The sequence below is a fragment of the Labrus bergylta genome, chromosome 15, assembly GCF_963930695.1.
Source record: "Labrus bergylta chromosome 15, fLabBer1.1, whole genome shotgun sequence".
Lineage (NCBI taxonomy): Eukaryota > Metazoa > Chordata > Actinopteri > Labriformes > Labridae > Labrus > Labrus bergylta.
The window spans coordinates 14,590,672-14,607,311 of NC_089209.1; the positions used below are offsets into that span (position 1 = coordinate 14,590,672).

Consider the following 16,640-nt stretch of genomic DNA (forward strand, 5'->3'; position numbering starts at 1 on the left):
AACCAAACTGGGGATGTTGCAGACTATATCTTTTTTTTATGTTTTGAAGTCTTTACTCTTAAATGTCAAGTCAAATTCAAAAATCTTATAACCACCTGTTATTTGTTATGTATGTCCTGATATACAATGATCCATTACAAAAACACATATAGGCTATGAGGTGACAATGACGCTCAAACATGTATTTGTATTATTTTAGGGATGATTTAAAAAGTGATTTCTTATTTATTTTGCTAGAAGGAACTTAACACATTCTTTTAGTACTGTACATTTAAATATTACTACAGAGTACACATACTGAAAAGATTGTGGGGGGGGCAAGCTTGTAATTACAAGCTTCAATCTGAAGAGGGCGCCATCATACTGAAGTTTAAAGCATTAGTTTCAATCGGTTGACTGTATCATTTGATACTGAGCATAAATTTACGCCAAAGTACCCATTGTCAAAAAGTTAACATCACTTTAATGTTTCAACTGGAGAAGGTGGTCCCAAGTTTGATTTCTTAATACTATTGTACACTCATAGTAATACATCATTATGTATTGTGTAACATTCACTGGAGAGTTTGAATTAACTTGAAGCCAATGTTTTTTATTTATATTAAAAGGCATATTAAAGTCACTTCCAGCCTCTGAAATGTAGTTTAGATGTATAAATGGATTGACTATATCTCTATAGTACCCAATAACTTAACATTGAGTTACTCGATTAAATGTATTCTCACCATCGAATTTTAGAAGATATTTTTGAACCACCTTAACAACAAGGGGAGGCAGGGAAAAGTTCATCAAAAAACAGCAGCGTATTGTTTCTGGTGCAGGTCACTATAAAGGGATAATGCAGCTCTTTTATAGAACAAATACAGTGTAACATGTAATAGTCAATAAACCATATATAACTCCTGTGAAAGTAGAAGCAATTGTAAGCTCGTTAACCATTAGTGAATCTTTTCCACGGTAATGTTTATGTCCTGAAGGACTTGAGCCTAGAGCACTTCAAAGGGCGCTCGGTGACTGTGAGATGATCAAGGTTGGAAGGACACGCCCTTAACTTTGGCAGCGGTGCAGTAGGTGCACGTGCTGGGCTCCTCAGTCTGTGCGTGGAGAGCAAACGACAGCCATTAAGGGTGGGAACTTATATTACTGGAGCTTCCTTTCCGTCTTTTCCTCTCTGTTGGTGCATCCACCGTCGATTCCAGCTTGCTGTATTTTGCTCCCCCTCCCACCCCTCGTGGTCCGGAGACTGGGGAATCCACCTGCCGGAGAGCAGACACACCTCGGGATGGATGCCCTCAAATCCGCCGGCAGAGCGATTATCAAGAGCCCCGGAGTCCCGCGGCACACATGGGGAACTTCAAAGCACGAAAGTGAGTGAGACGAGAAGTGTGTTAATGTTTGGATTTGTTACAATGTTGTCAAGATTTTTTGGCGATGAAGCAGAAGCAGTAAAATGTAGAGAGGAGGGGAAAAAAAGAAGGACACTCTGTGCCTCTGGCTGCTGACGGACTGTTGGTGTTTTCTTCCTCGAGAGCTTTTGTTTGTCCTGTTGCCAAATCTATCCAAGCTCAATGTAGGCCTACTATTGTTTCTCAGTAACAAACAAAAACAGCACAATTACAAGCTGTAGCCTCTTGTGGTGTGTTGTGTAGTTTTGTCTCAATTGTTATTGGTTTATTTTACTTCCGTGTGAGCTGTTCCCACTGCAAGTTGTCCCTTTCCCATTTTAACAGCTGTGGCTGTAAAAAAAAACCAAAAAAAAACTAGCGAATTCAAACGGACACCGGAAATTAGCCGAATAATCGATTATTTGAGTCACAAAGAATTCATCTGAGCAAGATGTTTTAATAGAGAAATTGTTCTAATTGTTCAGGAAATTCAAATACAAATGTGAACTTTTCAGTGACTAATAGTTGAGAGATTGATGTTGTACTCTGTCACATGTAATTGAATTTATTATGAACAAACAAAACAAGAAACTTGTAGACTAAAATAAATTTTAAAAAAATCAAATAGTTCTTGATTAATTATTGAAAGGTTTGTTACTTTTTCATCTCATAATGCATAAACCTGAGGTAGATTACAATATAACACTGAGCCACTCAAGATGAAATAATTTATAAGTTACACTTTATTAATCACACACAAACAGGATCCTATGGACGTGCAATTAATGGAGAGGTCTCAGAGTGAGGGGGCTGCCCACAGTGAGCGCTTCAGAGCTGTTTTTTGGGGGGTTTGGTGCCTTGCTCAATGGCACCTCGGCAGTGCTCAGGAAGTGGACTGGCACCTCTTCAGCTACCAAGCCAATTTCCGGACTTGGTCAGTGCCCGGACTTAAACTGTCGAACCTCCGGTTCCCAACCCAAGTCCCTACAGACTGAGCTATACTGCCGCCACTACATCTTATTTAAGGCTGGGCGATATATGAAGATTTTCTGAGATATCGATATATTTTCAAAAAAGATATAAGGGAAGACAATATCGTTTTATATTGATATAGTTTATGTTGCATTCAAATATGGTTTTATGTGTCATCCGTAGAACTAGCAGTTCACCTAGTTTAGTTTATAGTTTTGTAATTTTTCATGTCCATGTTGACATTGTGCAGCCGACTGTTAATGAAAGACATTTAGCGTTTGGCCCATATGAATTTGTCTTAGAACTCAACTTACATAGATTTTATTATTCTTTAAAAAAAAAAAAGTATGAATATATCATGTATAATATCCCCTGACAATATCGAGATATGAGTTTTGATCCGTATTGCCCAGCCCTACTATTATAATCTTAAACACATACAATACTATAAATCCCATATTGAAGTAAACCCAATGCTTTCAAAGGTGTTTTTCATCCTCAGAAGACAATTCAAATGACCTGAAAGACAACTGTGAAGGAATAAGGGAAGTGCAACAAAATCACTATCAGTAGCCTACTTGAAAGTACTGTATCTTTTGTTCTTAGTTATTCAAAAGATGGAAGATGTGTCATATGATATGTGCATGCTTGCTCCTGGGGTCTAGTGAAGTACAGGAGGCTGTGAGGGCTGACTGAAGGGTCAGAGCATTGAACCTTGTCACACCATCAGTGACAGCAGAGAAAGAGGGGGGCTGCCCTGCTGCCTGCAGCTCTGCTGTCTCACCGATGTGTGAAGTGTTGTCTTGAACGCTCCCTCCCTGCAGCTACATTTGCCCGTGAGCTCTTCACTGCCTTAAATGCTAGCATGCTGCTTTTGCCTCATCCTGGATTCCTTCTTAGTGAATAATCAAACGTCCATGCCAGCTTCCATTAAACATGACTGATTAATTTCACAGCCAGGAGAGCGTGCTCCGTGTCTTCCCTCTCTCTAGGAAATGTTCTACATAAATTGAGTAATGAGTTTTAAGGCTGTGGGACTCAAAAGTTTTCTCTTGGGAATTTAATGAGTCTCTAAAATGGCTTTGGATGCATTATGTTTCTGAATTTAAAGGAAGAATGTGCAACTATCTGATCCAGTAGATGTCGCACTTGAGCACCAGAACTAAACCAAAACACGCGGCTGTTTGGCGACACCTCCGCTGTCCTAAAGCCTCCGTTCTCCTCCAGCGGCACACTTCTAACCCCCCCTCAACCCGCGTTAGCAAGAAGGAGTTATCAAATAGAACGCACCATTAAGCGCAAGCGGTGGACAAAATTGTCCTTAGCGCGAGCTGCAATCGCCCGTGGCCTGCATTGTTGCGTTTGCAGGCTAATGTTAGCACACTTTGCTTAACTCATCTTCATATTGCACATAAATTTACACGGAACGACCGTGATCTGAAAACACTTACGTGACATTCAAATAAGCCGTGAGTAGATTGTTATTATTCTTTTCTCTTTAGTCCTTGATTGAAACGGCTTTATACACAAGGCCGTCCTGTCCATGTAATCATGAGGTATGCACGGCTTTGACATCTGTACAGCTGGTGAGACTCACGCTTCTCACTCATTGTAGACAGTCATGACTCAGAGAGACATTTACAGAGGATGTTTTGGATTTCTGCTGTATTTATGTGCACATTCTGCCTTTTTAAGAAGAAAATGTCAACGTTAAAGTTTTTCCTAAACGGTTTGTTTGCTTGGTGGTTGATGGACTAAAACTTTTGATATTTGTTTCCAGCATCATCACTTTACAATCTCTCTCTGTCTTGGCCATGGGTAATTCATGATAACAAAAGATGGCAAACAAACCCTCAACACAGATATTGTCTGAGTCACATTGTTAGCAAGAGACTCTGGTTTGTGTTCTTCTTCTCTGACTGTTGTTGATGTCAGAAAGACAACGGGGGGGGGGGGGGGGGGGGGGGGGGGGGGGGGGGGGGGGAGGGGGGAGCAGCAGGAGCAGGATGATCACAGCAGAATCCAGCTGCCTGATGACAGGAGCAGTTTGTGTCTGAGAGACACTAGAGGAATCAGGCTGGAAAAAACGTGAACACAGCAGTCACAAAGGGTTACACACAGACAGGGAGGCTGCTGATGTCCAGAAGCTACTTTGCAGGCAATTTGGAGAGAGGACAGCATCTGTATGCCAGCATGTGGCAATGCGACAAAGCTGGCTGAAGGAATGCAAATAAGGCAACTGTGCAGCTGCAAACTAGGTGTGAGTAAAGTTAAAAAAAAAAAAAAAAAAAAAAAAAAAAAAGGGATTCATTATTTGTGTTCTGTCTACTGGCTGAGGTACATTTCAAGCACATTGTAAAGTGGGTTTAGTTTAGTAACCTCTGTTATTGACTGTGCAATTAATTTGTCGATAGGTTCTTCATTTTAACTGTGGCTTGCCAAGTTGTTAAACAGATATGTTGAAGGTACTCTGTAATTTAATGGAGAATCAATATCAGAATAAATTAACATCAGGCAGGAGAGTTACTGTTGAGAGATGAAGTGTTTTATATCCCAAACTATCGATGTTAAAGCTTAAACATTCATGCTTTGTTTTAAGGGTGAGGTGAGACAGAAGCATTTGACCGAATAGAACAGTGCAGGCCCATTGGAAAGACCCTTTAAACACACTTTGATTATTTAATACAAATTGTATTAGCACTTGACCTTAAACACCAGTTTAAGGGTACACTTAATGGAGGGATACATTGGTCTTAAAAGCATCATGACATGCACCTCCGATTTTATTTTATTCCACCTGTCAGTTTAATGTTTAAGAGTCACATGTAGAAGTCATGACAGCCATCCCACTGGGAAAGATAAAGGAGCATACCTCTAAAACATCCAATGAAGCAAAAGTCTGATGTGAACGCTGTGAGGTCAGCGCTCAGGCTGCAGCAACAAGGGACAGTCTTGAGATAAAATTAGCAAAAAAGCTTACTGTACCTGCTTTGACTGCTTAAGAGCAGAGTAATACATCAATGACTTCAGTTTCTCCTCCTATGCAGACCAAGAAAGATAAATTGTTAACAACTCTAAACAAGACAATTTAAAGTTGTTGAGAAGGTTCTTCTCAAGTCAATTATCCAAAAGAAACCTACAACCTCTGATTATTATCTGCGCCAGCTCCCACCTCTAATTGTATTATTGTAATCATGCAACATGTGTTCTATATCTAACTATCAAAAGAGAGGTTAAAACCAAAGGCTACAACAATAAAATACATAAAAATCTTGTGAAGTACAACACTGAAGCAGCATTTTAGAGAACAAAAGACATTGTTCTATTGTAACTGTTCCTCCTCTGTTGAATCAAGTATTGTACATCTTCTCATAAAGGTCCTGTAAAGTCTAAATGAAGCCTAACAAACATACATGGAATCGCCACCTATGTCTTCATGACCTGTATCTTTAAATACATAAATGTATACAAAAGATATCAAACAGAGTAACACTTTACAATTCAATGTGAGACATACACGAGGAACCATGTGTGGAGAACTTGGCAGGATCATGGTTGAAGGTTTTGCAAAAAGTTCTGCAATGATGGGTCTAAGGGGGATGCTGGGGGATCGCAGAGGACCTGCTTATGATCTCCTACCAGAAGTTTTGAATGTATCGGCAGAGGTATAGAGCAAGTAGTTATCCGTTGTAATGCAGTTGGACAATGTGAACATTGGCTGATGCTCTTACGGTAGAGCCTGTGAGTGGTGATGTGGGTTCTGTAAAGGACTTGATGCTGTAGCTGGGTTTTTGGAGTTGCATGATCTATTATTGGTATATATTTTGCCAATTGAAGTGTGTTGGAATATTACTGGGGGGGTGCACTCCTTTTTTTTTTTTTAACATGTATAAATGTTTCCCACATGATTATGAATCTACTGCAAACCTTCTTTACAAACCACAGAGGACCCACACAGTCTGCACGGTAAGTAAGTTAAATCCAGGATGATCGGGTACTGTAGACATGTTACCGTAGCAATGTAAAGAGGAACTCTTTCAACGAGTAAATAATCAGATTTTCACTCCAGCTTACTACCATGAAACAACCTATTTCTGGACTGGTACACAGTCTTCAGTTCCCTTGCCAGCACAGCACTGACATGTACAGCCCTTTCCCGTCGCCCCTCGTGGCCGCTAGTCATCATCTGTTGAGGTCAGAGCCCCTGGCAGAATGGCAGAGGACACAGCATGTGCCTGGAGTACAAGCCGTTTCTTTGGATCACGTCAGAGAGCAGCAGAAAAGACCTTTCTGTATCTCAGAAGTCACACACACTTGCCCTTGGCACCAAGGACGTTCAAGCTGTATGCATCAATTTGAGATGGTGTAGCTTTGGGACAGACTCCATTTAAATCCAGTAAGACTTTGTCCTTTGGGTTTAAAAAGAAAAAAATGTTGTATTGTTACGGTTGTAAATATCAGACCTGGTTTAAGCTGCATGGCACTTTGATCAATATAAAAGAAAAATACAATAAAGACTGTTTTTTGTTTGAAAGCTTTTAAGCTCTGAGGCAAATATCAGAACATGCAGTTTTTACTGGTGTGCTTTGAAGTCCTTAAAGAGCTTTATGTGAAACGAGTGGACTGCACAAATAAGGCGGTGAGTCCGAGCCTGCGCTTGTATTACAGCTGACAGGGTCATGTCTGAATGGCATTCAGGACGCAGTGGTGTCGGTTAGCACTGACCCTGGAGGAGCAATTATCTCTCAATGGCTCGTTAAGACTCAGTTACCCATGAGTCAGGGGCAATGCAGTGAGGAAGAGGATGAGCAGAGGCAAAGGGAGGGCATGATGGGAATATACTGGGTGATGATCACGCGACTGTCAGCAGTACAGTGTGTGATCGAGAGGGACGAAGACAGGGATTAGTGTTTGGAAAAAGTCATTAGGGATCATTTGCTTCCAGATGAGGAGTTGATAAATGGGGACCTGATGGAGCATTTTGTCTGTGTTATGATGCAGATTAAATGCGGGAAAAACACAGCCTGGGATTACCAAAAAAAACCTGTCTGTGTTGACTGAGAAGCCAATTCAAATTACAGAAACCTAGCCTATGACAAACAGTTAGCAGAACAAATATTTCATTTATTTCTTTGGTTCATACTAAGGCTGCATGATGTTATAAAACATGTAGAAAATGGAACCAGAACCATAAAAAATGCACAACATGTGCTCACATTGTTCAATATTTCAATAACCAAATGCAGTGCAGTAAATAAAGAAATATAAAAGTGTGCATAAGCTATGACCTCACAGTTTCTGTGCCTATCTGCTGCAATATATCAGCTGTAGTGCATCATTTTATCACACAATTGGCACCAATTATTCTAAGGGTAGCTGATAGCATGGTTAGTATTGCAATGTCTGCTTCCAACAGGTGAGAATGAAAACGTTGACATTGCAACTTCTTGTGCAGCCCTATACCACTGTAAACTTTGAGAAACTAGTGGGACTAATTCGCTGAACCTTTACATTGTCCCAATGCTCCCTCTCCAGGGGTTAGGGGCATGATTTATCTAAGATGATGTCTACAGTAAAGGTTAGTAAATGACCTTTACAGCAAGGCTCTGTATCTAGAAATGCACACACACACACACAAAATCAAGCACCAAGAATTAGAATGAGAGAGAACAACTTGAAGATACAGGAAGTGTTTTTTATGTATAAAGTGTTCTGAGTGTTTTATTTTTAGGAGGATTTTCAGAGAACATCAGATGTATTTAAAGAGAGAAAGCTTTAATCTATCCAATATTTGTTAGTGATGAAGCTTCCTTCAGTCGGCTTGCGTACTACTCTCCCTGATAAATAGTTCAGGCAACTGTTTGAGGCTTCACTTTCAGTTCTAAAGCAGAAAGTCCTTGCATAAGAAAAACATTCATCAACTACACAAATGGTCAAAGCATGATGCCACACTGTGAACTCTTAAGTGAGTATTTTCAAAGAGGACAGCAAAGCTTTAGTTGTTTTTATAACCTCACGGCCCATCATCTCTTGTTGTTTAAAGGAGAAATCCATGTATTGCACCTTGCACTTCCACAGATCTGGATTGGATATAGAACACACTCAGTCATTTATAAGATCAGTCAAGCCAATATGTGTTCCGAGCTGAGCTTCAGTGTGTCATCCAATGATTTAACCGAGCAGATTTCCAACCTATACTCTGCATAATTCATGCTCGCACACTCCAGTCACAGTCTGAGCACAGATAAGATGATAAAGTGCTGCTAATGAGCTTTCATGGAACGTGCTTTGGGGAAAGTTACCTGTCTAATGGATTTTGTAATTCTAAGATCAGAGGCTGTCCCAAGTTGTGAGCTTCTGCTTGCATCACATTTGTGATTTGAGTTATTAAAACCCATTGTGCAGGCCCAGGGTTTCTCATTTCGCAGATTCAAAGAGCTCCCATTTCAGATTAGATTATCGGGATTCCAGCAGCCTTCTATTGACCAGAGAGGAAACATTACCTTCTCTGCATTCTGTGTAAGTGGTTAATTTGCTTGAAATGGATTTTGTATTTTTTCACCGTGGAAAAGTACTCGTTAGCCAATGCCCATTTCATGGACAGTAAATAGTTTAATATATTTATCAAAAAAAAGTAAGAACACAAAAGTATTACCTTCAAATGAAGTGTTGTTTAGCGGTGAGAGTAACACTAGAGATTTATGTTTGAGTGCATGACCTTTTTTTTTTTTTATTTCAAGTTTGTCAAAAGAGAACGACATGAGCTAAATCCTCCGACAGTGTGATTAGTTGGATTATTGTCAAAAAAGCACAGCTAACTCTGTGACAGCTCTGCACAGACAGGCTTCCCACTTCTCTCCCATAAGTTTTCTTTTCTGTGGAACTTTCTACACTTTTTTTAATGACGGCCTTCTTCCCCTCTGTTTGTGACATCAGATGACGTATAATTATGCCTGTCCCATATAAAGCCCTGCTTATGTGTGACTTGTGTTGTTTTAAACCATGCAACAATAAGGGCTCATGAATTGTGTTCTACTAAACAGTGCTGTTCACACTGAAATGTGTATGCAGTTCATTCATTGATTACAATGAAATATGGACAAATACAGTGTAACCCTCTTGTTGTTTGTTATCATGTAGCTGCAATTTTCCTCTGATGTCGCAGTTTGGTTTGGAAGCTGAAGTCATAGCATTGTACTGCTGTGCCTATAAGTAAACACGAGTAACTTGATAGTGAAAATCTGGATTGACATTGAACCATACTTAAGGTTTTTTTATGTTGGCTGAGAAGTAAAGTAATGATCAGCCAGGAATTTACACCCCTCCTGTTGAATCATGTTGCTCAAACAGTAATATTATGGTTTGTTCCATTTGATCTCGGAAGTAAGAAATTCTGACTTACCGGTCTGTTACGTCATCAGCCCCCCTGAAGTCGGAATTCTGACTCAGAAACTTAAAATCCAACATGGCTGCCACGTGCATCAACAGTCACGTAAACTTTAAGATGTAACTTCTGTGTTTATTAGCAGCTTAGTCCTCTTTTGGTGTGATTAAATCATTCACACTGAAAGTATCGCTCGAGTTCTATCTGTATTTCCGCATGCAAACTGTCAGGTAGTGTGATGTTATCAGCAGGTAGTAACAAAACAAAGGTACTCCTGGGGGCGTCCATGTTGCTTGTTTGACTTGCAACTTGAACGCGGTTAACTCGGATGTGACGTCATTCCCAGCTCAGAGATTTGACTTCCGAGCTCAATGGAACGCACCATTAGCTTCCAACCAGCTCCTACTTGTAATATTATGTAGTGTGTGGCTGAATGCCAACGTTAGCTGCTGTCTGTGCTTAGCTAATAATGTGTATATCAAATGATTTGTTTTTACCTCAAAATATGGTCGGATTTCCCTCCAGATTTCCCTTCTTCGTTCTCTTTTCAGTTGCTTATCACTACGGAAGCTATGAAAACATTTAACAAAGTTAAGCTAAACGTTGAAAGGAAGAGAACAGTGGCACAGAAAAGCTTCTCTTTAACAGGCAGCAACCTCCAGCAGAATTATACTTGTGTTGAACAGCAATCTGCTGTGAGAAATGATGTAAACAATTTAATAAGATTCTGTTTGTGTAAATAGAGAACATGTGTATTTAGGATTTTGTCACACAAACCATGCTTGGATTAGGTGACATGAAACTGTGCAGCATTTATTTATGGTTTGTTTGTGCTGGTGAACGCAGCACTACTCTACCCCACGCTGGGTCGCCAAGCACCCCACTCCACTAAACGCTCTTCTTGTTGCGCTTGTCGTCTTGTGCTATAATCCTGAGGTTGCCATGGCTGTTTTGAAATGTTATAATGCCTCTTTTCTTTTTCTGTCCTAGGTCTTGGTTTAGTCAGAGCTTAGCGGGTTGCCCATCTGTCCTTTATTCCACAGCTCATTTTGGTATTAATGCCTTCAAATCCCAAAAGTGCCAAGGAGAGTCACCTTAATTCTTCCACGTGCTTTAAGGATAACAGGGGATGTTTTTAGCCGAAGATATTTTGAAAATGTGGATCCTACGTTGCTCTGTTGTTCGGAACAAAGGTGCGAGGGATCGCTGAGGTGTTTGTGTGTTTGTTTTTGTTTGTGCTGCTGGAGTGTCAGCGTTTTGTTAAATCTTTCAATATCCCATTTCTGTTTAGTTTGGAAAATGTCAAAGTTTGCCTCCTGGGGCAACAATTACCTTTTTATGTATTGATTTAGTTGCATCTTTGTTTGAACTCTAAATTCATATTCTGAATCCAATTTTTCATGACAGTACTTTTTTCTTCTTTCCTCATGCTGTCTTGTGCCTGTTACATTTGCATCTGCGAGTGATTTTCCTTCATAGTTGCCCTCCACAAATATTGATTTTTCAGCCTTGGCCTCATGTTATTAAAAACTGCTCCACATCATATTTTATATCGATTTTCTTCATGAGACCCCTGCGAGTTGTTTTTATGGGAAGTGTATAAAATGTTGTCATGTGTTACGTACATTGTGTCTGCTGCAAGTGGTTCAACGTGTGGTTACTTTTATGTTCTTTTTTAAAGCCTTCCAGGATCTCTGAGTTTAAATTTGATCGTGTGAAGCGGATGTGGATTTCATGAAGGCAACGTTCACTCCCACGTCCTAGCTCGGATGTAAACGTGCCTGGCTCCCTGTTTCACCTCCATAAACACATGACTCAAACTTATATACAGCTCATCACTATTCTGCTGCTCTGTGCAGGCTCTCTCTCTGGGCTGTTTTTAGCACCAACAAGTTCCCTGCCCTGAAGTGAAGTGAATTATGCAACACCACGAAACTGAGGGGCCCTATCTACGGAGAGCTGCAACATCACACTCACACACAGTAACACACACACATATATATACTCGCACATACATACACACACACACTTAGACAACCCTCTTGTTTAGTGGGTACAGTGGGGTCCTAACATCCAGGTACTTTCACTGTTTGATATCTGACAGCTGTCTGTTAGACTGATGGTGTCACTCAGGTGTCAAGACTGTTTTTTTACTCTGTCTCTGTCAGTGTGTGTGAGAGGGAGATTTTTACTGCAGATGCCTGTGAATATATGTGTGTGCATGTGTGTGTGAGTGCATATCATCTGAACCTACTCCTCCACTGGAGAGCTGAATCCCATCTCCCTGTTCTGTTCTCCTGAAAAATTCAAACACCACTCACCGTTTGTGACACATCATGTCCCCATCTGAGCTCAGCACCGAGGAGCCCCGACTCCTAAAAATAACTTTATACCACTGAGGTGGAATGGAAAACTTGTGTTACCTATTTTTTTTTTTTTTTTTTTCCAAAAACAGTATTTTTGTGAATTCTGGTTAAAACAAAGCACACAAATAAAGCCACAGTGAATTCATGGTTGTCAATTAAATGGAGCAGAGCTGCTGAGCTGATTAGAGAGATATTTGAATCAGCATCAACATTTTCCTCTGCAGTGTTTCCCCTACCATTATATATTTTGGGCTTTTTGTGCCTTTCTTGTAGAGATAGGATAGTGGATAGAGTCAGAAAATCAGGGAAAGAAGTCATTTAAGGATACCTTTCCGATAGAAAAGGACAGCTGTCATTAAAAGTAACACATGAACACCAAGATTCCTTAAAGTGTTTGTGCCGGCTTGTCCCCACCCCCCCCAACGCTGTAAACCTAGGGGAAAACACTGCTCTGATCATCTTGATATTAATTATTTAGCCAGATGATTTTTGACTTCAAAATCAGCTGAAAATGTTAAAAAAAAACAAAAAAAAACTGCGTAGTTGTCTTTGGTAATAATCAATTTGAAACATTAAATTGTTGAGTACATGCTTTTGTAAACATGGTAACCATTTTTGTAATACTTTATTATTTGTTTGATTCATACAAATATATGCCAACATAATGGCAGGAGTTTATTTATAGTTTATCACTGACCTTTTTATGTCTTTGGTTTGAAAAACTGATTTAACCCCCCCTTGTTTCTGAAACCACACGTATACTTACACCCTTCATGAACAGCAACTTTCTGAAACCAAAAGCAACCCAGAATCTTGTAACATACACATTATAATTGTGAAGAAAAGTAAAGAAATATACCAAGCAGATGGGTATCATTTAGTTTAAATGAGTCATTGTAAACTGTAAATCTCAGCTCAAGCACTAACATTGATTACTCCTCTAATCCCCGTGATTCCTCTGAGACCTGAGAGTCTGCGGTATCCGCCTGTGTCAGACCACCTTCCATCACTCAGCTGAAGGGTCTAAAGTGTTTTACTGCATTAGAGGGGATTCCTGTGGGAAGCCCTCAGCTGTTAAAGGGTTGGAGAGATACACCGTCTCAGATTAGATCAGCAGCTCCTCTTCAAGGTGACTTGTTTAGCTTCAGTGTGATAATGGATGGGAAATTGGGATCGAGGAACCTGAGGTTTCCGTTTTTTTTTTATCCTCCACAGCTTTAAACTTAATAAAAAACAAAATATTTACAAGAAAGCTGTTATTTTAATGAATGGATTCCTGTCATGAGAGCTGTTTATAGATGATGGAGATGATGAAATGGGAGCTAGCAGACTCCAGGGAGAGAAGATTAATATCAGCAAAGAGAAAATCATACCCTGTTTGAATTGCTAATGGAAACAATACTTCCACGGTGCTTAGCGATTATTCTTTATGAAGAAATATGTGAGGAAAGATTTCCCTCTGTTTGGAAGTGTCTGCATTGTAGATGGAGTTTCATTATTTTGCCATGATTTTTTTTCTCCAAGTGAACTTGACTATTCCTTTTGTCTAAAAGTCCTGATAATCTTTTTCTCTATGTATTTTTGAATTCAGTTTATTCTCCCCCTTTTTTCTCATTTAAACTTATTGATATTATAAAATATATTTTAAACACGTCTTTAAAACCTGAATTATTTATTCTTGGATGAATCATGCATACGGTAGAATAATTTACTTTATTGCTTTTGTGTGAAAATCATAATTTAACCGACAGCATGTCAGCGTAGACAAACAGTGGAATCTGAGTCACCCAATAAAAGTGATCCAAAGCACTTTCAGTGGACATTTACTGTGCGAGTATCCCTCCATTTTCAATGCCCTTTAGTCAATGATAAATTACAACTGTCAGCAGATTACAAACAGTCTGTAACGCACAAGCTCCCCTCCTGTGCTGTTGTGTTTGATTAATTGGAACATGGTGAAGCAGATAAATGAGCATTTAAATGGTTTTACAAAAGTGTTACCGCAAAAAGCCTTTAATTACCAACAGAGGGGTCAACTTGTCCTCATAACCAAACAGTGAAATAGTTTGTTAGTCAGAACACTCCCCAACGACCCAAAAGAATAATTCAAAAATGATTTATATGAGATCGGTAGCTGTTGCCCTTTTAAACAGGCTATGTGGTAATAATAAAAAGGAAGTTATCATGGTCATGTGTTAAGGCAGCTCATAGTGACGGGTGTAAGGGCAGATCTGGTCTACTTTACTAAAGTAATACCTTTATTGCTAGCCACCAACACCACTACAGTTAAGTTTTGTGACTCTTTTTGTGAATCTTTAGAGAGCAGTCATCATTTGAGAGGCTCCTTGCTGGGAAAAAGTTGTTCATTTAAAATATTTGCTTCTGCCTGTCGCCATAACCAGCGCCAAGGAGGGAGAGATATTGGCTGTTGAAAGAGGACTTGGAAGCGGATGACTTTTTTTTATTCAAATATTATGATATTCGTGGCTGGTGATTTAAAAACAGTACTAAAGCAGAATTTGTGTACATTACATTTTCCCCTGCTGTTTTTTTTTTTTTAGTTTAATTTAGTATCCTACAAAAGTGCTGCTGCAGGGACATCCAAGTCCAAGACAAGATGTAGGCTAAAGTCCAAACCAGCACGGTCTAACTCAGAACCTTAAGGTTAAAACACCATTAAAGTGGATGTTACTGTGGTGCCACCCTTCAATGTGAATTCTTCATCCTGGACATGAAAAACAAAGATTGTATATCTGGCTCAGTCTTCCTGCCAACATCATCACCACCAACTGTCACTGACTGCAGAGCAAATATTAACACAGTTATCCCCTGTTGGAAGACTGCTATAAATAGAATACAGGAAGTCATTCAGGAACATTAGTCAGTGTCTGTATTGACTTTTAATTTGGAGTATGTAATAATGGCTGTCTGCATAATAGCTAATCTTATTTAATTCTCTGGACACTTCTTAGGACAAAACAGGCTTCTTAGAGTCGAGAAGATAAGGCTGTTTAATACAGAATATAAATATGGACTTGATCCTGTCTAATTAAGCATTCACAGAGCCTTTGGAGGATGCTTCCTGTTTAAAGGTGGAGGGGGATGGGAGGGGAGGGGAGGGGAGGGGGGGTCGAGGCTTATGTTTTGCATCATAACTGCTGTCAAGGGTAATTACCATTGAAGACATTATAAGACAGTCTTTCATCAAGTTGTGATTGTGTTCTTTGTGATCTTTTTGAATAATTTGGTTATCATACGGTTTATCTTTTGTGCTTGAAGCGACACTTAACATGTAAATGCTGTTTTTAAATGAATAATCACACGGTAGTGTTGTCATGACACCAAAGTTTAGACTACGATACCGATACCAAGTTTAGTGTCACTATACTCGATACAGAAATGATACTCGAACACAATACTGGTTCAATACTGGTTCATTTACAATTAATTTTTAATTTACATATTTAGATGAAAGAACTGCTTGGCATGAAGGTAAATATTGTTGTCTTTATGCTTAAACTTGATGAATACTGTGATTTTTTTTTTAATTGTTTTTTTTATGCTAAATATCAAGCTACAGCAAGCAGCTTGCTAGCCGTGTTAGCAAAGACTGGAAATGGTGAAATAGCTACCCTGGCTTTGTCCAGTAAAACCACAACTCATTATTTAACTCTGTGTGGATTAAACAAACCTAATTTATTATGCTGATTCATACAAATTACAACTACTTTTTACCTTCTAACAGAGCCAAGCTAGCTGTCGTTGTGCTAGGCTAAGTTTAAATGATGGTTTTACAAAACTTTTGACAAGAAAACGAATTACCCACACATTTGACTATCCTTTTAAATTATGTATATTAAAAAGTTCCCCTTCTTATACTGGTAAATTCATGTTATGAAGGCTAATTATTGACTACAATTAGCCTAGTTATGCTAGCTCATGTTTGATTCTGTGTTTTCTGATCAGCAGTTGTTGCCATAAATTATAAAGCGACTCAGTGTGGTTGTTAGACAAACTTATTATTTCTTCCTTCATATTCCAAAACTATCCTAAACAGCTTCCACTTTGCAGTGTCTTCATCTGCTCAGACAGACCGATAACCCACATCATCTTCATTTTGATTAACAGCAGATATAAATTGAAAATGGAAAGCAATTTATGAGCCGATCATGCTGAAACATTGACATAAGAACTGATTCATTCGTAGTCTCTGGTGCAAACAGTTGATTCATAAACCTGGATTATTTTACCCATGAGGTATTTTCCAGTCAGGGAAAATGAAATAAAAGCTTGAAGGAAATTGTTTTCTGTGTGCAGAGCCTTGTCGACTCCAATGTGCTTTGAATGTGTTTTCTTTGACGCATATTAAATCTGTTTATTGTCTTCGAGGATTTCAATCATCTATTTTATTGCTTTTGCAAACATGCGTCTATGTCTGACAGGTTTTGGCAGCAGAAAATGAAAAAGTCACATTGAGCTCAGTGAAATCTCTATTAAAAAGAGCTTCAAAACACACAGGAATTATAATTAATA

At 39.2% G+C, this 16,640-nt stretch overlaps 1 protein-coding gene across 2 annotated transcripts in view; it reads left to right on the forward strand.

The window, feature by feature from the left end:
• Nucleotides 1-1,042: 1,042 nt before the first annotated feature.
• Nucleotides 1,043-16,640, forward strand: part of si:dkey-71h2.2 (low density lipoprotein receptor adapter protein 1) — a 42,521-nt gene continuing 26,923 nt past the window's right edge. Inside the window, exon 1 of one of the 2 annotated variants that reach the window (XM_020638869.3) lies at nucleotides 1,043-1,367. In XM_020638869.3, coding sequence (XP_020494525.1) covers nucleotides 1,283-1,367 — 85 coding nt within the window. In that variant the 5' untranslated portion in view covers nucleotides 1,043-1,282. The remainder of the gene's footprint in view (nucleotides 1,368-16,640) is intronic. The other variant, XM_020638868.3, reaches the window with a different exon arrangement.